The sequence below is a fragment of the Microtus ochrogaster genome, chromosome 7, assembly GCF_000317375.1.
Source record: "Microtus ochrogaster isolate Prairie Vole_2 chromosome 7, MicOch1.0, whole genome shotgun sequence".
In the NCBI taxonomy this organism is placed as follows: Eukaryota; Metazoa; Chordata; class Mammalia; order Rodentia; family Cricetidae; genus Microtus; species Microtus ochrogaster.
In genome coordinates this window covers 81,198,467-81,220,378 of record NC_022014.1, presented here as the reverse complement: position 1 = coordinate 81,220,378, position 21,912 = coordinate 81,198,467, and the positions used below count along the sequence as shown (strand labels likewise).

Genomic DNA, 21,912 nt, shown 5'->3' with positions numbered 1-21,912 from the left:
CAGTTTATTTAATCTTATGGTCACGATAACACAAGTGTACACCTTTGACCTGCTGACCCCGCACCAGGAACAGGGGTCCCTCCCTTGTCAACAGCCTAGCCAACAGATAAAAACAAAGGCCAGTGAGTCCCCTTCCACTGGCTTGGCTAACGGGGATTCTGTGGGGTTCTGGGAGCTCAGAAACCAGCTGACACCTGCCTGTTTTCAGCAGACTGTACCATAAGGAAAGGGGATAATGACCATCATGCCGGATGTCAGAGTCGAGTATCTGGAGGCAGTGTCTTTCATCATCCTCAAGTACAAGGCAGACAAGTGGGGCAAACTGATCGGAGCCGAGGAGAACATGGCCCTGCTCATGGAATTCTTTGACAAAACTGATGTCTCTGTGTTGGTGTTGACACTCAATGCTGCGGGCATGATCATCCCCTGCTTGGGCTTCCCAGAGTCCCTCAAGTCCAAGGGTATTTACTTTATCAAGACAAAGCCAGAGAACATCACCAAGGACAACTATAAGACCAGCCTCCTCTATGGGGACATCAGCCCCACACCCGTGGACCAGCTGATCGCTGTTGTGGAAGAGGTATGCGTGCCTAGACTGGCAGGGTGGGGCCGGAGCACCGAGGCTTTGGGAGGACTCAGAGTGAGGGGCCCAAGTCCTCATTGCTCCTGCAGTGTGCAAGCCCAGTGGCCTCACCTGAGAGCTGGCTGGAAATGCAGGCAGACCTGCTCCAAGCGATGTGGCAGGAGCCCTAGCTAGCTCCAAGACCATCCCTATTTCCCTGTTCCTCTATGCCACTGTCATGCCCTGGTACCTGCCCTCGGCAGATTCAATGGGGTGGAGGAGAGCTTCTGGTGGGCCACACCAGTAGGCTGGGTTACTTAGCCCTCCCAGTCATAATAGAACAAAAGGACCTGGGACCCTGCCTGTGCTTCATCAAAGAGAAACGTGAAGCCAGGAGGCTGGCTGGTGAGCAGGGCCTGGATGCCAAGAGTGGGAAGCCTCAGTGAGAAGGCCGCGATCAACTCAGTGGCTATCTGTAGTTCCAGATGCTCTTGAAGCTGGGAGCCCAAGGTCAGGGCCAGCTGGCCCTCTCCTACCACACCTCTGACCTTGGCTTGTAGATGACTATCTCTTCCTGTTCCCTCTGGGATGAATTTTTTGTCCTTATCTCTTTCTATGAGAACTCAAGTCCTAGGAGGTTGGGGCTCAGCCTACTGGTCTAACTGAACTCATTGCCTCTTTAAAGGCCATATTAGGCCGGGCAGAGATGGCTCAGTGGGCACAGGGCTTGCTGCACAAACATGAGGGTACACGTTTCCATCTCCAGCACCACATAAAAGTTAGTGGTCCTGCAATCAAAGCCCCGGGAGGTAGAGACAGGAGGATCCATTGGCGTGTTGGCCAGCCAGTCCAGATGGCAAATGTTCCAGACTCAGTGAGAGACTTTGCTTCAAGGAAGAAGATGGACAGGCTGGAGAGATGGCTCAGAGATTAAGAGCACCGACTGCTCTTCCAGAGGTCCTGAGTTCAACTCCCAGTAACCACATGGTGGCTCACAACCATCTGTAATGAAATCTGGTGCCCTCTTTGGTGTGTAGGCAAACATGCAAGTAGAACACTTTATATATAATAAATAAATCTTAAAAAAATGATGGAAAACACACTGGCCTGTGTGACCTCTACATGGTCACATACCTTTGCATGGATTCATGTATGGGTTCATGTGTGACTGTTTCCAGCTGCATCCACATAGCAAGATACAGGAGGTAGGAATATGTGTGTGTGTGTGTGTGTGTGTGTGTGTGCGCGCGCCTAGAGACATAACTCAGCCTTTCTCAGCCTTCACCCTAAACTTCCTGCAAAGGTATGTAGCATAAATGTGTTATGGGGCGAGATGTGGATGGTTCAGATGCTCAAAGACAGGTAGCTGAGCCATCACTGCTCCAAGAACTCCAGCTACCCCATCTCCAGGAGAAAGCTCTGGGCACATAGGTCTTCCAAATCCTCCAGAAGAGCAGAGTCAGGTAGAGTCACTGTCGTGTCCCTTTCAGGTGCTCTATTCTCTGCTAAACCAGAGTGAGAACATGGATGGCTGGCCCCGGGTGGTCTCAGAAGATATTGTCAAGCAAGTCCACAGGCTGAAGAACGAAATGTTTGTGATGGGAGGCAAGATCAAGGGGAAAACTCTGCTGCCCATCCCAGAGCACCTGGGCAGCCTGGACGGCACGCTGGAATCCATGGAGAGGTAGGCAGCAGCCGGAGGGGGACCATGAACTTCAGACGTAACTGCAGGTGGAGTCCATGCCTTGGCAAGTGCGGGATGGTACCAAGTCTGTAGGAGAGGGCACCAGACACTGGAGCCCCTAGGAATCCCTATCCAACCATCCTGCAGTGTCTACACCCAGGAGGGGGACCCACCTACATGTAGTCTCCTCCCCATTTACACACAAGGGTAGTCCCAACCAGGCTCCAAGGGTAGCCTCGCACACTGGCTTTGAAACGCCATGCTGAAGGGCAGCGGAGGGAGTAGGAGGGATGTTGCACAGGAAGGCATAAGTCAAGGTGTAGAGATGGTGGCAGCCAGAGGTCAAGGGACTCTTGAGGCACCCTGGTATGTGAAACAATTAAAAAGCAAAAGTTACCTGCGTGAACTTGTCCACAAACAACCATTGGATGATGACTCCTAAGTTCCATCCTGACTGGTCCTTCAGGGACTGTGTGTTAAGCCCCCAATACAGGCCATGTTGTATGGTGTTTATCTGGGTGTCTCTGGCTCCTTGGGCATCTCTGAAAGTGCCCGTTCCTCTTTGCTCTGGGCATTGTTCCCTGGGGAGGGGAAAGTCTTCAGACTCCCTTAGGTAGTTGGATTATGCCAAGGACATGAGAGCAGACACCAGCTAGTGCTGGTGGCGGTGGCAATGGCGGTGGCAGTGGGTTGTGGCAGTGCCTGTAGCTTGGAGCTTTTTTTTGTCTACAGACTGCTGGTGGGGGACAGGTGGGTTTCCTCCACAATAGCACAGGGTTCGAGGCAATCCATGTGTGTGTGGCCGCAAGAGCATCATCCTGACCTTGCACTTGGCAGGATCCCCTCCTCCCTGGACAACTCGCTCCTGCATTCCATCGAAACCATCATCATTGATTGGTCCCATCAAATCCGGGATGTGCTGAGCAAGGACTCGGCTCAGGCCCTGCTGGATGGCCTGCACCCGCTGCCCCGTGTGGAATTTGAATTCTGGGACGCCCGGCTCATGAACCTGCAGTGTATCCACGAGCAGGTAGGGCCTCCTTCTGCCCAGAACTTGACTTCTTACTGGGCCACTTGGGTGGCGGATAGCTTGGTTTTGCCCTTCCAGGGACCCCAAGGTACATTCCTGGTACATTTCTCGGCCTTGGCAGCCCCAAGTCAGTCTGCTCTCGCTGGAGGGTTGGACTGAGAGGCTGTGGCTTCTTTTGTCCCCAGCTAAACAGACCCAAGGTGAACAAGATAGTTGAGATTCTAGAAAAAGCCAAAAGCTGCTATTGGCCAGCCTTACAAAATGTCTACATGAATGTCACCCAAGGTGAGCCAGACGCCATGAAGCCCCTGGACCTATGGGGGGGGTCAGCCCACTCCTGGGAAGGATGCTAAAACCTCTACTGCTGCCCATAGTCACCGAGTCCCTTCAGCTCTGACTGCTGTGTCCCTTCATACTCAGGGCTGAAGGAAGCCAATGACATCGTCCTCTATCTGAAGCCCCTGCGCATCCTGTTAGAGGAGATGGAACAGGCTGACTTCACAGTGGTGTGTTGACAAGGAAGAGCCAACTGGGTGGGTGGGAGAGGCAGGCCCACGGCATCGTAGAGCCCTCAGAGACATTGTAGAGCCCTCGGCAGCCGACTGGTACAGAGTCCCCTTGGGAGTCCTCTGTAGCAATCTGGGCTGTCTCTCCCAGCTCCCCAGCTTCATCGTCAAGGTGCTGAGCACCATCTGCTTAATATGGGCCACGTCGGAGCACTACAACACACCTTCCAGGGTCATCGTCATTCTTCGGGAGTTCTGCAACCAAATCATCGAAATGGTGACCACCTCCCCCAGCCTGGTTTTCCCCCACCCTCTGTTCTTTTTTGGCCTGGGCATTCTCAGGCTCCAAGTAGAGGCCAAGCCTGGGGTGGCTCTCAAGAGTTTTTCCCAGGGTGCCTTGCTAGCCAGTCGCCAGCACCAGCTGAAGGGCTGGAACCCAGGCCACCAAAGCATATTAAAATCACGCTTGTAACCTAGCCATAGGATCAGGAGAACACCGTGTGTCTTCCACGCCTGGTGATCCCTGATCTGCTGTGGGCAAAAATCCCTTTTTGCTGTCACCTTGACACAAAACGAGCCCTGGGGGTGGGGACTGGTCCTCTTCCAGTACCCACTGTGCCAGGACGCCACCTGGGGACTCATCAAGGATGCCTTAGGATGCCTGTCTTTTCTTCTGTTTAGACTAGAACCTACCTGAGCCCAGACGAGGTGCTGAAGGGCTTGCAGGGTGAGATCGAGGAGGTTCTGAACGGCATCTCGCTGTCCGTGGGCGTCCTTAGGGAGCTCTTCCACGCCTACGACTTCTGCTGTGCAAACATGAAGCTTTTCTTTAAGGTACCCACAGCCAGGTCTCAGAACCCTGGGCCATGCCAATGCCACCCCTGACGGGTGGGCAGGTGGGGATCTCTGCACCCTGGGTCACGCCAGTGCCACCCCTGACGGGTGGGCAGGTGGGACTAGCTGAAGCAACTATGGTCTTGTCTCTCACACCTCCCTCATCCTCTGCCTTCTAAAGGACAAGCCACCTGTGCCGTGGGAATTCCCCTCATCCCTTGCCTTCTTCCGCATGAATTCTTTCTTTCACCGTGTGCAGACCATTGAGGTAAAACTGGAATTCCATTCCCTTTTGCCTCCACGTCCCTCAGAAGAGGCTACGAGGGCTGGGGCTCAGTGGTAGAGCATCTGCCAGCATGTATGGGGGCTTCCTTACTCTGGGAAGAAATAGAAAAAAACAAAACAAAACAAAAAAACTTCCAGGATCAATCTCCTAGTTAGAAATTTCTAAGTGAGTGGCAAGCTCCTGTATCTTGGAGAGACTGTTCTTGAGACCCCCTCCATGCCCAAACCCAGCAACTACTTGGCCCTTAGCTCCAGTCTTGTCCCCCAGCCAATACAGTGGCCATTGTCAGCAAGCCAGCAGCCAGATGTTGTGGTATTGAAAGCCAGGAGCCAACACCAAGACATTGTAAGACAAAAATGTATTCACAGAGAGGCCATATTTTCAGTCTCCTCTGGGAAGAGAATGCAAACGGCCCAGGTTAAAGGCAGAGCAGTCTCTTTATACCAAGCAAGCAAGTGATTAAAAGTGAAATTTCGCAGTTTATTTTTATGATCAGGGGAAAGGTACTCGTTATGAGTTTATGGTCGGACTGTTAACGAACCACAAAATGTCTTATGGTCGGTCAATTCTCAGAACAATGGGAGCAGTTGACGACGTATAATTCAGAAGATTGTGGGGGAAGAACCTGTCAAAACAGTTGGCCTCTAGCTAAGGACGTGATCAAAGGCTAACATTGTTAAAGTGAAAAGAAAATGGATTCAGCTGTCCCTGGCACCAAAGGCAAAGTTAATCCACACAATTAGCACAAAGGGAGACTTCAGACCCCTCTGTGTGTGGACCCGGAGTGAGACAGGTTAAGTGACAATTCAAGAAGGGGTCAAGATGGTCTCCCCTGAGGAGGAGCCGTGAAAGGGCTCCAGCTGGGTGGGACAAGGAGCCCCTGCGTCATTTAACAGACTACATTTGCGGTGAACACACGTGTTCCTGTGCCTGGGTGGAGACCAGAAGACATGTATCAGGCTCCGCCTCCCTCACTCGAGGCAAACAGACGGCCATTGAGCCCTGGCAATTCTCCTGTCTCTCCCCTCACAGCACTGGGGTTTCCAGCATGTGAGGCAGATGGTTTCATGTGTGTGAGTGTTGGCCTGCGCGTGTGTGTACCACATCCATGCCTGGTGCCCACAGAACCAAAAGAGGGCATTGGATCCCCTGGAACTGACACTAAGGACGGCCATGAGCCGCTGTGTGGATACGGGGAACCAAACATAGGTCCTTTGTGAGGAACAGGAAGTGTTCTCCACCCCTGAGCCATCTCTCCAACCCCCACCCCCAGTGCATGCCCAGATTTTGTATGTAGGTGCTAGGGATTTGAACTCAAGTTCTTATGTTTGCACAGAGAATACTTCTAGCGGCTGAGATGCCCCCAGCCCCTCACCCTCTCAACACACCTTGCTATTTGTCTTCAAATCTTTTGCCTGAGGTAACTGGCTTTTAATGTTGTGTGCATAGCCCTAAATCCACTTAAAAAAGGACAAACTGAGAACGTGGCTCAGTTGACAGAGTGTTTGCCCAGCATGCACAGGGCCCCTGAGGGCAGTGGTTTACACTGTAGCCCCAGCATTTGGGCAGCAGGAAGATCAGGAGTTCAGGGTCATCAACTATATAGTGAGTTTGCCGCCAGTTTGAGCTATGTAAGACCCTGACTCCAGAAGAGGGGATGGGGGAAGAGGAGGACGGAGGAGAGAAGTAGCACATGCTACTCACTGTGCTCAGGAAACACTGGGGAACTTGTGGAGACAAGACTACCACACAGAGAAGCATCTGCTGAGCGATTGGATGCAAAGAGCATGACCCTGAAGCATCTTCTGGGAAGGGATTGTCATGGGCCGCCATAGTTGGGGAAAACTGGGCAGTGGGGGATCCTCATGGAGAACTGCCTGGACCGGGCGCCAGTGTCCACCAGCCGTCTGATCCCTCTCAGTGTGGGATGCTCTCCAGGGGACAGAGAAACTTGAAGCTGAGCCAGAGCATGAGAGACCCCGGCACCTTTCTAGTACTTTCCAGAGTTGAGGAAGTGGAGGTTGGAGCATCTAGGGAGGCTCTTTGGCCAGCATGGAGCCTGGACCAGATCCCAGGCGTCATCCTCCTGGCTCCCCATGCTCTTAACGCAGAGGTGATTCCTGGAGGAGCCCCCCACACACACTCTTTTGCTCCGTGTTCTAGAAACAGCTAAAGAGCGCACCCCACGCATGTCCCTTGCATGCCTCATGTGCTTCCTGCGGTGCCGGCCCTGGGCGTGATATCTGAGGGCTTTCCTCGCCGGTTCAGAGAAGGTCCCGGGACCCCCATTTTATTTTATTGGCCCCGGAGACGAATGCACGGAGCACATGGGTTCTTGTTCTTTCTCTCCATGCTAGGATCTTTACAAAACGGCCATTGAATTTCTGAAGCTGGAGAAGATTGAGCTGGGGGGCGTGCGGGGGAACATCCTTGGGAGCCTGGTGACCCAGATCTACGATGAGGTCTTTGAGCTGGTGAAGGTCTTTGCTGAGTGCAAATACGACCCTCTGGACCCCGGAGACCCGGTAAGCCGTGGGTGAAAACTGACCCTGGCCCATGGCATGGAGTGACACTGGGTGGAGCGAGTGGGTAGTCCCCGGACTCTAATAAGTTGTCACCAAAAGTACAGAAGCTACAGTCCCCATGCCAATGGACAGATGCATGGGCAGGACCTGGGGTCAGGGAGGGAGACGGCAGTGCTGGTGATCTGACCCAGGCCTCTCTCCACCGCTGAGCTGTGCGGTCAGCCTCGTCTTGGCTGAACTAAGCCATGAGGCCTGCCAGCCTGTCAGTGGTTTGCAACAGCTCCCCGCTGCCTGACTATGGCTGCCCTTCACTTCCTTTTAGAGTTTTGATGAAGATTACAAGGACTTTGAGACCAAAATCCAGGACCTGGACAGGAGGCTGGCTACTATCTTCTGCCAAGCCTTTGATGACTGCAGCTCCATCGAGTCCTCAGCAAAGGTGAGCACCGTGCGTCACCATGCGTCACTGCAGGGCCGACCCCAGGGAAGGACCGCAGAGGCACACGAGCTGCCCAGGGAGCTTGTGTTCCAAGGCCGGTCAGTAGGGAACACACACACACACACACACACACACACACTGAAGGTAGTCAGAGTGGCCTGGGCACCCCAGGGCAGTGGCGACCTCTCTCATTGAGCGGAGACTGAGGAAGGTTCTCGAACAGGAGCTCCAAGACCTCTCCCCTGTAGAGTCGGGTGCAACCCACCCTGTGCTGTTTAACCTATGTCTTTTATAAAGACAAATGCAGAGATGGTGGGGGCCCTGGGGGCTGGGTGACAGGAGAGGTCTAGGATTGCTTGGGACTTGAGGCAATGAATGCACATTAATGCAGCGTCTGCACAGCTGTGGGTAAAGAACACCTTCAGTTAAGTCAGAAAGGAGACCTCATCTGTTGTTGTAGGGAGGGAGGGGTAACAACCTCCCACCCCACCCCACCTCCTGCCCGGCCTCATTTCCAATTCCGCCCAAGCAAGTGGGAGCCACAGTCAAGAAACAGGTGTGGCTTGTGTCTAGAAACGACAGAACACAGCACGGGTCTCTGGAAAGGTCTGGGTGAAGTCCCCAGATGTTTGTCGTCCTAATTCCCCAGGTGTCTCTGTCCACAACCTTCCCCCCCCCTCCACACACATACCCCAGCAGGAGCCCATAGTAAAGTTGATAACAGATTCAGCAAAACCAGACAAGTTGAGTATCTGATGCCTTGACCAAGACATGAGGTGACACTATACACACCCCTGTCTCTCAGATCTCAAAGAAGGGGACACGCTGGGGAGTCCCCCAGCCTTGGGCATGAGCTGAGCCACCCACCCTCTTTTTTTTTTTTTTTAAGATTTATTTATTTATTATGTATACAGTGTTCTGTTCTGTCTGTATGCTTGCTGGCCAGAAGAGGGCACCAGATCTCACTACAGATGGTTGTGAGCCACCATGTGGTTGTGGGAATTGAACTCAGGACCTCTAGAAGAGCAGTCAGTGCTCTTAACCTCTGAGCCATCTCTCCAGCCCGCCACCCACCCTCTTGAGTGTTGCCCACGGATCATTGGGTTTTGTTTTGTTTCTTTCTGTCAGAGGCAGGTGGGCCATGGATGGGTGGAGCCTCACTCATCCCAGAGTGATAAAATTGGCCTGTCCCAGGGCTTTCTCCCTCAGGAGAACTCAGGCTTGCTTCTGTACTCAGCCATTTTCTAAATTCTCACTTTACAATGATGGTACTTAGACAAACAGTCCCATATGGGGAGACCCTCGGGAGTCGCCTCCCGCCGTCCCTGTGCGTCCCCGACCTGACGCTATAGATGCTAGGTCTCCCTGTCATCAGCATGGCACACGTGGCCTGGAAAGTTCTAGAGCACTGTTCACGTGACCTTCTCCTAGCAGAAAGTGAAAGGACTTTACGTCCCGAAAACCAGAGACCAAAAAGCCACAAAGAGCAATGGTGAGGTCGGTAGACCCGGTTCCTCAGCTGTCACAGGTCAGGTGCTGTGACAGGGAAGGATGCCTCTGGGTTACCACAGAGGAGGGCCCGCTGCAGTGCCCGGCTCCCGCTTCCTCTGCAGACTCACGCTGCTCCTTTCTACTTCCAAGGGCCTGAAAATTTCCCTTCCCTTCCTCGGGTCATGTTGGTCCTCAGGTCTTAAAAGGTTGTTTTTAATGATGGTCGTATTTTCCAAACCAAACCTGAGGTCAGTGTAAGACCCACATAGGCCTCGGAGCCCCTGCTAAGGGAAAGGTTACGGGAGTCCACAGGGACGCTAGGTGTTTGCTACGGACTCCAGACGTTAGGGGACCCCATGCTATCCCCTCTCTGTGAGCAGCCCCTCGTTTCTTGTGTGTGTGTGTGTGTGTGTGTGTGTGTGTCTGTCTGTCTGTCTGTCTGTCTGTCTGTCTGTCTGTGCGCGTGCACACGTGTGCGTGTCCCCAGGTCTGGAGTAAAATCTCCCGAGCTCTGGGCTTATCTGCCTTTGCTAGTTTCCAAGCAGGTGTCTCTGCCTAAGGCAGCACGGGCTCACACAGGCTCCGTTTAACAGCTGCCACACAGAGAAAGCCTCCAGGGGAATTTCTGTTCCAACAAGGCCCATGTCTCCTCAGTCCTGAAGTTAGGCCATTCCTGTTTCGTCAACAACCCCAGTAACCCTGGGTTAGGGCCAGTACCAGTGACAGAGCTGGAAGCCCGAACTCTGGCAACAGCAACACCTCCTCCCATGTCTCCGCAGCTCCTGTACATGTGTGGGGGCCTCCTGGAGCGGCCTTTGATTCTTGTTGAGGTGGTGCCCAGGTACTCGGTCATGCTGGAGATGTTCAACACTGAGCTGGATAATGCCAAGCTCATGTATGATGCCCAGATGGCGGCCTCCACCGAAGGCCAGATACCACCCATCCACAAAAACATGTCTCCTGTGGCTGGGCAGCTCAAGTGGAGCCTGGAGCTTCAGGAGAGGCTGGAGGTGTCCATGAAGCACCTGAAGCACATTGAGCACCCGTGAGTGCCGGGCTGGGCTGGAAAGGGTCCAGGTAGTCCGTGCATCCTGCGTGCAGGGGTCTTCCACCTCAGAAATAAACCAAGACCACCTGACTGGGACCAAACAGGCTCTTCACCGTGCTTGCTAGAGCAAAGACGTCATTAGACCCCATTTCTTGAATTTGGTGTGGGGGCGGGGTGGGGCAGGGCGTGAAGGAGCGCTCTGCAGCAACCGTGGGGATGCGGCAGGTGTGCACAGATGGAGGTTGTTGCTGGTGAAGCTGGCACTCTGTGGGACCCATGGGGTCACACTGGCTTTACGCCGGTCTAGTTGGTCCCACATAGGAAAGGAGGCTGTACATTCCCAACAGCTATGGCCAGCTGGGGTTCCCGCAAGGCAGGCTACCATGTGGACTCCTGGGGCATTTGCTTTGGCTCATGGGCAGGCTAAGGACTCAGATCTCTATTTTCTCATGTACGGCTCAGCCACCATCTGACGGTACCTTCACTCTGTCATCCTGGGAGGAAGGTAGCCGGCAGCCTGCTTCAGCGCCCTCAGTTGGCAGCCACCGATGGGGGCAGTAGAAAGCCCTAGAGGGTGAAACCTCACTGCTCTGTCTGCCTCCAACCCAGGGTCATGTCCAGCATGGAGGCCAAGCTGGTGTACGAGAAGTACGACGAGATGATGGAGCTCCTCAAGAGCTGCCGGGAAAAGATCTACCAGCAGTGGGTGGAGGGCGTGGACGAGGACTGCCACTTCAACCTGGGCCAGCCACTCATCCAGCGCGACCCCTTCTCCAGCCTGATCCAAGTCAACTTCAGCAAGGCGGTGGGTCCCTGGCGGGTCCCTGGTGGGCATGGAGTGCGGGGAGGGGGGGAAAGCCTGGGCTCACCGTGCCACAGGCTGACTCCACCACCGCCACCAGTGAACATCCGTGGAAGTGGCTGTGCGTGAGCCACAGGCGCCTACAGCTTCGCTGAGTGTTTTCAAGTGTTCAGGATGTGTTAGATGTTAGCCCGAAACGTCTTCAAGGTTGGAGTACAGCTCGATGGAAGGGTCTTTGCCTACAAACCGAGAGGCCCGGGTGTCCACGATCCTTACCATTGAGAGAGACACAGACGGAGTGTTTTAAGATAGACTTGTTCTTTAATTTTACTGATTTGATTTGACCTCACAGGACCTCACACATGCTAGGCACATGTTCTACCCCTGAGCTACATCTCTCAACCTCTTTTACTTCATTGTGGGACAGGGTCTCGCTGAGTTGTCCTATCTATCTGGCTTTTATTCATTCTGACATGAATCCTCCTGCCTCGGATTTCTGAGTAGCTGGGATTTGGGGCCTGTGGAGCCTCTTGGCAAGCTTGTCTGCTTGCTTTTCACATGACCCTAAGAGAAAAGGTGAATTTGAACATGACCCAGAGAGGTGGACCAGCTTGTCAGCCAGGGTGGCGCATACAGGGCTGAACCCAGATGGTTCGAGTGTGCATACGGGTTGGAAGCCAAGTGAGGCAGAGTCCTCTTTGAACGGCCATGCACGACCTGTCCTGTCTGGACATGGACAGTGACACCAGGAAGGCAGGGAGGGGGCCGGGACGAGCATTTCTTAAGGCTTTTCCTTTCCTTAAGATCCATTCTTCCCTTTGGTGGACGCACTGCCATGTGTGGTACACCCTGGTGAAGCCAGTCCACAGCCTCCATTCTGCCCTCCTGGTAGGAAGTGGGGAGGGAGTGAGCAGAGAGAGGACAACCAGTTAGTATAAGCAAAGAGATGAAGACCCACACAGCAGCGGTGACCTCAAGTGCCCGGGGGTAAAGGAACTAGGAGGGAAGTGGAGAGGGACCCACTACAGGGCTGGAGGAAGGGAGCAGGTGCAGTTTCAGACCTGAGTCAAGCCTTGCAGGAGGTCACCTGCCATGTCAATCCCCTGGTCAGAGCAGGTGTGAGGGAAGAGAGAGAGAGAGAGAGAGAGAGAGAGAGAGAGCGAGAGAGAGAGAGAGAGAGGAGAGAGAGAACCCAGGGGAAGCCCCTAAGGAAGCCTCTCAGTAGCCTTGAGCAGGAGAAAGGATGGAAGAGAATGATGACATCATCTGCCCACGACGATGATGTCAAGCTCGCCCTGGCTGGGTCCCATTGAGTAGAGTGAAGATGCCAGCCAGCACCATTCCCCACCCACCTTCAGTTCCCTGGCTGTGAAGAGCCAGCAGCAGTGGGCCTGTGGCTGGGGTCACCTGCTGACCATTTCCTGCTCTTGTCCGGCCCTTTAGTTGGTGGCAGTCCTGCGAGAAGTCAAATATTTGAACTTCCAGCAGCAGAAAGACATCCCCACGAGTGCAGAGACTCTCTTCTCGGAGAACGAAACCTTCCGGAAGTTCGTGGGCAACCTGGAGCTCATCGTCGGCTGGTACAATGAGGTGAGCCCGTGTTGCCTTGCGTAGTATGCCACACTTGGGCGTCTTCCTAGTCAAACGTGCCTCCCTTCCTTACTCACATGGAAGAAGTCATCACAAGGGTGGTGATGACTCAGAGCGTCGCCACGGGAAGTGCCGTCTGTGTTAGACTTGGGCTAACATTGCACAACTCTCGGTAAAGGCTTTGGAAGTTCCCGAGCTTTTGGGTAATACATACCAATGTCATCCCACATCACGTCCATCCCTTCTGTGTAAGTCAGGGAGGGGCACCTCCTGAAACCCAGAATGACGAGTCTCTTCCCTCATCTCTCCCCTTATCTCTCCCCTCGTCCCTCTGATCTGGGGACCTAACACAGACATCACTGACAAATGAGAGTCCCAGGCCTTGGATAGCCTTGAGGCCAGCCTGCTCCGGCAGCAGAAACAGAAACTTTCGGTGGGCCGTGGGCACGGAGCATAGCAGGCAGCCTGCCCCACTTTGAAATTCCACCCAGAGACAGAGAAAGTCAACATGAGAGTCTGGCCATGTACTGGAGGCTCAGTCCCCAGTCTGCGGTGCTACCGGGTGGCTTGGCATAGTCAGGGGTGAGCCTTATGGAAGGGACATAGGATGATGGAGACACAGATGACAATACCAGGGCCTCAGTTCCTGCCTCCTCTTTGGTCTTCTGATTACCATGGGGTGACCTCTGCTTCGCATTCCCACCCCCATGACGTCCACAGGCCCCACAACAATTACATCAACCTCAGAATGAAACTTTGGGAGCCAAGAGCCTAAACCTCTAAGTTAACTTTCTCAGGTATGATCTGGAGCAGGCAAGCACAGGTATTATGGTTCCCCAGCTGTAGATTGTGGGCTAGGCCGGATGCTGGCAGTCTCTCCACTGCTGCCGTGACCTAGCGTCACACTCCAAGCAGCCCCCAACAGCGCAGACCCGTCATCTTCCAGTTCCGGGTCAGAAGTGTATAACCTGTCCATCGCAGCATCGTCATGGTCAGCCACCAGAAGCTAGCAGCTGGAGTCAGTATACAGGGCTCCCCTGAAATCCACCCACAAGCTTTGGGCACAGACAAACTGATGAGATGACATCATCTCGGGGCTCATCCTCCAAGGAAAGGCTCCGCCCCTGGGAGGAGTCTCTGTTTTGTGTCTTAGCAAGAGCCTGACTGATGGCTCCCTCTTTCTTGGATACTTCTGATTTTTCTGGTTTTGTGAATTCACTTTTTCAAGGATCAACTACTTTTTGGGTACACAAGGCAGAGTGGGGCAGAAGCAGTGGGCTCTACATCGTGCTAGACAGGTTCAGCCACTTCTCCCAGACCCTGGCTCCTTCAAGACATCGCTGGACTTCAGACTTAGATGGCTGACCCCAAAGAGGTTCTGCAGACAGAGCCTTCATTACACATATGTTTCCTGCCATTGTCCTTCTCTCTACTGCGTTGACATAGATAGCAAGCAATGAAGCATTTTCTTAACCCTCGGAAGAAATCAGAATCACCTGAAATACAATGTAGTTTTGTTTTTAGAACTTTATTTTCAGTCGTGTGTGTGTGTGTGTGTGTGTGTGTGTGTGTGTGTGTGTGTGAACACCATACTTACATGGGTATCTTTGGAGGCATCAGGCCCTCTGCAGCAGGAGTTCCAGCTGTGAGCCACCTGACGTGAGTGCTGGGAATTGAACTCGGGTCCCTCTGGAAGAGTAATTCGCACTCTTAACCACTGTAGCATCTCTCCAGCCCCAGCATGAAATTTGACATAATTCCAAGACAATACTGATTGTGCTGGCATTTGTAAGTGGCCCTTCATGCTGTTGAACTCTAGACAGTCTAGAATCAAGATTTGAGAGCAAACCCCTAACTCCGTGGCCTTCCTTCCCGCAGATAAAGACGACAGTGATGGATGTGGAATTCCCACTGATCAAGTCAGAACTGGAAGCGATTGACGTCAAGCTGATGAGTGCCGAGACGACACTCTTCTGGAATGGCGAAAGTACCTAGGCCCCCTTTGCTCTGAGGGTTTACCTGGGCAGCCCCTGCCTCTGGCGCTCTGGGGAAGCCACTTCTGCCTCCAGACTCCAGAGAGTCGCTTGAATTGCTGTCGACCACTTCCTCGCCCAGGCCACAAAGCCTGTCCCTGTCACTCACAGAATGGGCAAAGACCCTTAGGGAGCTGCCAAGAGTCCAACCATTTCCAGATGGGGGACCCAGACCTGGTCTTCCTCATGTCTACCACAGGCACTTAGCAAGTCAGTAGGGAAGACATATTGTCCCTTTTGTTAGAGGCAGATGCTGAAGGAGAAGAAGGATGCGGGGTGGCAGGGTCTCCTTCCTCCATCCCACCAGCAAACGAGACGTGGCCCTAACTCCCCCTGCAACCCTGGGTGCCCTCTGAGGTCTGGACTAGCCACCTTCTGCTACTCTCTTCCTCCTGAGACCTTTGCCGTGCCTTTAGCCACTCTTTTCAGTCCCACTGGGCTCCACTGTCTCAGCTGGAGGGTGGGACCAAATGTCACCATATGTAAGACATGCAGGCCCCCTTGAATGCTCCTTTAGAAGGTGGCTACATTCCTTCCCCCACCCTCCAGCTGCTGTAGAACACAGCCCTCCTCCTACCCCAGGCTATGGCAGCTTTATGCCCAGCCTCCTCCTCCCCCACTCATAGTGAGAGAGGGCTTCAGTCCCAGGAGCCTGGGGGTGAGGCAGGACCCACACACTGGGCAGTGAAGACAACCTATGACCACAGTGGCAGACTGTGAGTGACTTCTGCCATTTTACTCCAGGGAAATCAACAAGGGCAACTTGCGCTTCGTGTTCTAGAGTGGGACGCTGCAGCTGCAGAAGCATCCCCGTGGAGTACTGAGCCTGTCTAAGAAGGGTGTGAAGGGTGTGGCTCTTTGCGGGCCCTTCCTGGGGGTCACGTTGCTTGTGCTTTGTGTTGCAGATGTGTTTCAGTACATCCAGGAGATGCGGGAGGTCCTGTACAATCTGCAGAACCGGATGCAGAAAGCCAAGCAGAACATAGAAGGGATCAGACAGGCCATGCAGGTGAGTGAGCCGCCAAGGGCGAGGCGCCGGGGCTGTGTGGAGGCCTCCGGCAGGTGCTGCTGTGTGTTGGGCAGCCAGGGAACGCCACCTGATGTTCTGGACCGTGACGTCAGTGTGCTCCCAAAGCAGAAGGAGCCTGGTCCCTCAGCAGAACTGACTCAGCTCCATTCTGTTGCTCTCAGTAGACTGTGCGGGGCCCTGGCTGTGCCAGGCTGGGACACAGCCAGTCAGAGAAGAGGCACCCTGCTCGATGGGGAAGACAGACTGCAGTTCTTCCACCTCGAACAATTTCCAGAAAGCTGAGGGACCCTTCCCCAGCCTCCCTCATGGGTCTCAGTGGCCTTAATTTGAGAAACATTTGTGGCTACATGTTCAAAAGGAAGTTGAGAGTACGTGTGTGTTTGGTGTGTGCAAGTCTGTGCACATACATTGAGTGTGTGTGTGTGTGTGTGTGTGTGCACTTGTGGCGAATGGAGGTTAATATCAGGTGTCTTCCCCGGTTGCTTTCCACCTTGACCTTTAGAGACAAGGCTCCTGAGCCTGGAGTTCCCAGCTGACTAACCTGGCTACCCAGTGAATTCCAGGATGCAGCCGCCCCTGCCCCCAGCCCCTCATCAGGCTTACAGACATGCACTGGAGCACCCAGACTTTACACGGGTGCTGGGGTTCTGTGTTGAGGTCATCAGGCTTGCACGACAAGCATTTATCCTCCCCAGGCCAGGAAGTCTTTTTAAAAAATCTTTCCTCCCGTCAATTCTCAGAATATAATTTTATTATATGTCAGAGCCACCATGCGTTCATGTGCAGGGCAGGGGGACAGGCAGCTACACCCTAAGTATATAATCCTGAAGTCTCGGGAAACTGAAGCGGGGATCCCGAGGTTGAGGCCCACCCAGGTGTAGGCAGGAAGACCCTGTCTCTGAAAAGCAAACAAAGCACCACCACCAACAATAAAAACAAAAAGACGGGAGGCTGAAAGATGGCTCAGCAGCTAAGAACACTGCTACTCCTGCAGAGGACCCGGGCTCTGTTCCCAGCACCCACACCGGGTGGCTCACAGCTACCTCTAATTCTAGTTCCAGGGCATTCGACACCCTCTTCTGTTCTGTGGGCGCTCCACGCATGCGGTGAACATACAGACAAACAGGCACACACACAAATAAAACCTAAATTTACAACAGAAGTGGAAAAGCAATGTCACCCCTCACCACTGTTTTCACTTGAATGGCACACTTGTGTCCCCAAGAGGAAGTGAGGCACAGGTGCACAGGGGGGCACGGCAAAAGGCTGGCAAGGGACAAGGAGGCCCATGCCCAAGAGAACGTGGAATAGGGGCCAAGCCAAGCGCGTCACTCTTGTGACTTCTCACCAGGACTGGTCAACCAACCCCCTATTTGAGAGGAAGGACAACAAGAAGGAGGCCCTGCTGGACCTGGACGGAAGGGTGGCCAACCTGAACAAGCGCTATGCTGCCGTCAAGGATGCGGGCGTGAGAATCCAAGCCATGGTCGCGGTAAGGAGACCCTGGGGGCAGGTGGAGAATCCAAGTCACAGTAAGGAGACCCTTGGGATGGGGAGGGGGTCTTTGGAAGCTGCTTGCTCTTTGTGGAGGTGAGAGAGAGGACGCCCAGCTGAACATTTTATTAAAATGGCAGACAACAAGTGCAGTAATGGCCACAGAGTCTATTAGATGGCCTGACCCAAGAGCAGCAGTTGGCTGCGTTTGCTGAGCCTCAAAGCCTGAGGGTCACTGTTGTGTCCTATCCCTGTTCTGGTGGCCAGAGCACCACCAGCACCTGCCCTCCAGTACATATGGACTTGTGACGTCATCACCCTAGGCCAATAGGGACAGGCTGCCGCGCGTTTGTGTGTGTCCTTCATGGGTTCCCCATCCATGAGTGTAGACAGTGGACACATAAGGTCTCCGCTGTGTGCATGCGGCACATCACAGCCAGCGTGTGTCAGGCAGATGGGCTACACACCTGCTTTGCCATCTAGAAAGTGGGTGTGTGTGATAGGAGCCCAGCAGGAGGAGCAAGGCTGAATGGAATGGAGGCCAGAGAGCCAATGAGAACAACCTCACCAGTTCCAGCTTCAGCGAGACAGTGCTGCCTGCGTACTGGGCTTTGTTAACATATCCGTTCCATCCGCCACTGTGACAGCTACTCGGGCCATTTCTTTCTACCCCACACTAAAGTTACCTGTGACTCTGGCTCCTTTCTCCTTGGCCTGAGAATACAGGCTGGGTTACATTCATCTTTGCAACGGACTCAATGTCTTGTAGATCTACCCATTGTCCCTCTTCCGTCTATTACATACTTCTCTATCCATCCATCTGTCCATCCATCTGTCCATCCATCCGTTCTTCATTCCATCCATCCGTCCGTCCATCCATCCGTCCATCCATCCATCCTTTCCCTCATCCACCCCTCCATTCATCCTCAACCCATCCATTCATCTGCCTAGCTATTTATCTATCCATCTACCCACCCATCCACTCTTCTATTCGCCTCCCACCCAGTTTTCCTCCCATCAATATTTGTAGCCATACATCCACCCATCCATTTACCTACTTGTTGGCCCACCCATCAACCCATCCATCCATCCGTCCGTCCGTCCCTCCCCTGTGCATCAAGCCCTTTACCACGTGTGACCCAAATACTGCCAAGCATCAGAGGTACAATTGCAGAAAGGATAACTGAGGCTCCTTGTCACAAAGATGGCCACCGAAGGAAGATACAGACCAAAGACAAGATAACCGAGAGCTGCTGCTTGTGCCGTGGTAGTAGTAGTAGGAGGAGGAGAAACAGGGGTTGCTAAGGAGAATGTGGGTGGGGTCAGGGATGCTCAAGGGACAGTCTTTAGGAGGAGGTGACGTCTGAGCAGAACACTAAAAGATTAGAAGAGGCATACCTTACAGGATGGTGGGGGGTAAGCTCCCTACATGAAGCCTTCATGAGCCCAACACATTAGAAGAACTTAAAACGTCTGCTCTGAGTGTCTGTGAACCAAATGGTCAAAGACAAGGATGATGCATCTTGTCGTGGGCGTCAGTGAGATATCGCAGCCAATGGCATGCTTCCATATGCAGGAAAATGCGGAACTGTTCAGAGCAGATACAACCAGCCAGTCCTGGAAGGACTATGTTAACTATATCGACAGCATGGTCTTAGATGAGTTTGACCGCTTCATCCGCAAATCTCTGAATTACTTGATGGACAACATGACTATGGACGTAAGTTATTGGTGTGTGTGTGTGTGTGTGTGTGTGTGTGTGTGAGAGAGAGAGAGAGAGAGAGAGAGAGAGAGAGAGAGAGAGAGAGAGAGAGATTGGTGTTGGAATCCATGCTTTTGATTTGCTTGATGAAAAAGCAGGCAGCTTTGTGGATTAGTAAACTTTTAATTCTGTTTGTGGTGCCCAGCTTGCCCTGGTTTTAAAACTAAAGGCCCTGCATACCAGAGAACGCCCCAATCCCAGGCCCTCAGGACAACCGGTCGCCTGAGATCTGCCATAACCCAAATGCACTGTGGTCCCTGTCTAGGTCTGAGAAAATGCTCCCGCCTTGCTGCCAGGTAATGCCGGCAGCCCTGTTCCCTTCTCGTGGTTATGGCAGAAGGGGCTCTTCCCCGTGATGTCAGCAGCTTCACTTCTGTGTCACCGAGGTGTGCTAGTGAGTCCCACTGAGTTGTGTCCTCCGGGGGGATGGCACCTTCCCTACCGTGCCCTATGACAGGTGTATCAGTCAGTGTTTTGCTGCCGTGACAAAATGCCTGAGAGCCTGAGGCATAACTTCAAAGAAGAAAGATCTAGTTTATAGCTCGCCATCTCAAAGACTCCAGTCCGTTGCTTCTGGGCTGTGGTGCGCAGAGCCCCACTGCAGGGAGCCGTGGATGGAGCCAAGTTGCTCACACCACAGCAGCCAGGAAGTAAGAGGAAGCTCTCCTTCATGACCAAACCCATTCCCCAAATCCTTTAAGCCACAACTCCATCAACGGATTAGTCTATCAAAGAGGTCAGAGTTCACATGGTCCCATCACTGCTACCCAGGGACACGGGAGCTCCTGGGGACATCCCGGTTCTACACCTTCATGCAACAGTTCCTAAAAGATCCTGAAGGAGAAGGCAAAGACCCCCTGGAACCCCGCAGAAGACAGGGTGGTAGCATCGAGAGGGGCCTCCCACAAGCCACAGAGGGCAGCTGGGTCATGTGTGAACCCAGCACGCATCTCCACTGCCGGTCAGTGGTTGTCTTAGTGAGTTTTCTGCTGCTGTAGCTGAGTGCTGGAGGGTGAGTGGGTTATAGTCGATAGACGTATACGCAGCTCACAGTCGAGGGTCAGCCAGGGGCCCTGCTGGAGCAGACCTTAATGTATCATTTCATGGAGGAAGAAGGAGAGGCTGAAAGGTAGAGGCTGGCAGCCGCACGTCCACTGTCGTCAGAATCCTGTCTCAGGGTCAGAGTTTTACCCATCTGCCCACACAGGCTTATTGAAAGACCCATGTCAACCACAACCCTAACAAACTGTAGACCCAGAAGTCTGTTGGTGCCAGCAGGCCTTACTCCCAGCCATAAGGCTCACAAAGCAACTCCACATGGTTGCTAAGCATCAGTGGTAAACTGTCAAGATGTCATTTACAGTGGCAGATCAAGGGGCATCGCCATCAAAACCATGAATATTCCTCCTTGACACAGTCAGAGAGTTCCCAATGGCCCTGGCCCCCTGACAGGAGCCAAACTCTGCGTTAGTGCTCAGAAAAGCCCGGCCGTCCTTCATGCTGACTGACCATTGATACCCTAAAGTCCCGCTCAATGCTAGCAAACAGCTCTCCTCATCATAGAGAATTTAGGGGAAGGGGGCAGAGTCTATTTGTCACAGATCTGATGGGACCTCCTGAGTCTGAGGTGACCACAGAAAGGACAGCCTAGCCACTTGCAGCTCATGGCACACAACCCGAGAAACTCTGATATCATGGGAAGAGCCCCAGAGTAAACCTGGGTAGCTCTCCTGGCAGATGGGTCCTGTGCCCTGTGACGTTGCAGCCTCACCAGAGGCGTCCAGGTATGGACTGGCTGCAGCCATGTGGGGAGATGAGGACGTGCCTCGCCCTACACACTCCGTGTCCTAGGAGTGACGGGCAGCCTCAGTCTCCATCCTATAAAGTGATAATGCTGGCTTTCCATGAAATGACGCTCCCAGGGCCGGGCAGCCGAGGACTGGCAGCACTGAGCTCAGCCATCTGCTTTCACGCACACTCTTCCCCATCCTGTCCTTGCTGCCTGGAGCCCACGGCTGTGCACAGGGCTGACATGGTCTGAGCCAGCAAGCGAGAGCCGCTCATTAACCGGAGCCCGGAGTGGGCAGCTGGGCCTCATTTAGCAGCAGCCGAGACCCTAAGCCCCCGATGACCTGTTTCAGGAGAGCGTCGCTCCCCTGTTTGAGATCCGCATGGAGCTGGATGAGGAAGGACTGACGTACAACCCGTCTCTGGAGATGGGTGAAGAGGATGGCTTCCTGGTGCTGATCGAGGGCCTCATCAATGACCTCTACAATGTGGCCAGGCTCATCCCTCGCCTGGCCAAGGGCAGAGTCAACTACAAGGTCAGCCTGGGTCCATTGCCACCTTTCTGCGTCTCCCTGCTTGGGTGGGTACCAGCTGGTTATGGCCTAGCTCAGCAGAGTTTGGTGAAGACAGCTCAGAAAGTGATTGGTGTGGTTATGTCCTGTCGGGTTGCCAGGGCTGTGTCTGCAGCCGGGAAGCAGAGAGTGATGGTTTTGTTATTCAGCGGGCTTTCTCCCTGATAAAACAGCCTGGGAATGATGCCGCCTGCGTTCAGCCACTCTAGAAGTTTCCACAGCCATACCCAGAAGTGATTCTAAACCTGGTCAAGCCGACGATGGAGATTAACTCTCCCAGATGCCATCTGCTACCATCCCTACCCGCCTGATCTGAGTGTATTGATTGCCGAGTGTGGTCCAGTTCTGGGCATAGGAGTCTGATGTGGGGGAGCAGGCAGACTGCTAGGACACTTGTGGGTACAATGGAACACAGATTGGAGAGAGTTCCGGTGTC

The 21,912-nt window shown here is 53.5% G+C and overlaps 1 protein-coding gene across 2 annotated transcripts in view; it reads left to right on the top strand.

The window, feature by feature from the left end:
- The first annotated feature begins 235 nt into the window (after positions 1–235).
- Dnah17 (dynein axonemal heavy chain 17) overlaps positions 236–21,912 on the top strand; it is a 106,649-nt gene continuing 84,972 nt past the window's right edge. For both annotated transcript variants that reach the window (XM_005350806.2, XM_005350807.2), the window contains exons 1-18: positions 236–580; positions 2,053–2,246; positions 3,084–3,276; positions 3,462–3,561; positions 3,697–3,782; positions 3,934–4,059; positions 4,464–4,616; positions 4,798–4,884; positions 7,260–7,427; positions 7,750–7,866; positions 10,137–10,402; positions 11,015–11,210; positions 12,651–12,797; positions 14,676–14,784; positions 15,736–15,839; positions 17,212–17,352; positions 18,931–19,074; positions 21,258–21,440. In XM_005350806.2, coding sequence (XP_005350863.1) covers positions 236–580; positions 2,053–2,246; positions 3,084–3,276; positions 3,462–3,561; positions 3,697–3,782; positions 3,934–4,059; positions 4,464–4,616; positions 4,798–4,884; positions 7,260–7,427; positions 7,750–7,866; positions 10,137–10,402; positions 11,015–11,210; positions 12,651–12,797; positions 14,676–14,784; positions 15,736–15,839; positions 17,212–17,352; positions 18,931–19,074; positions 21,258–21,440 — 2,859 coding nt within the window. The remainder of the gene's footprint in view (positions 581–2,052; positions 2,247–3,083; positions 3,277–3,461; positions 3,562–3,696; positions 3,783–3,933; positions 4,060–4,463; positions 4,617–4,797; positions 4,885–7,259; positions 7,428–7,749; positions 7,867–10,136; positions 10,403–11,014; positions 11,211–12,650; positions 12,798–14,675; positions 14,785–15,735; positions 15,840–17,211; positions 17,353–18,930; positions 19,075–21,257; positions 21,441–21,912) is intronic.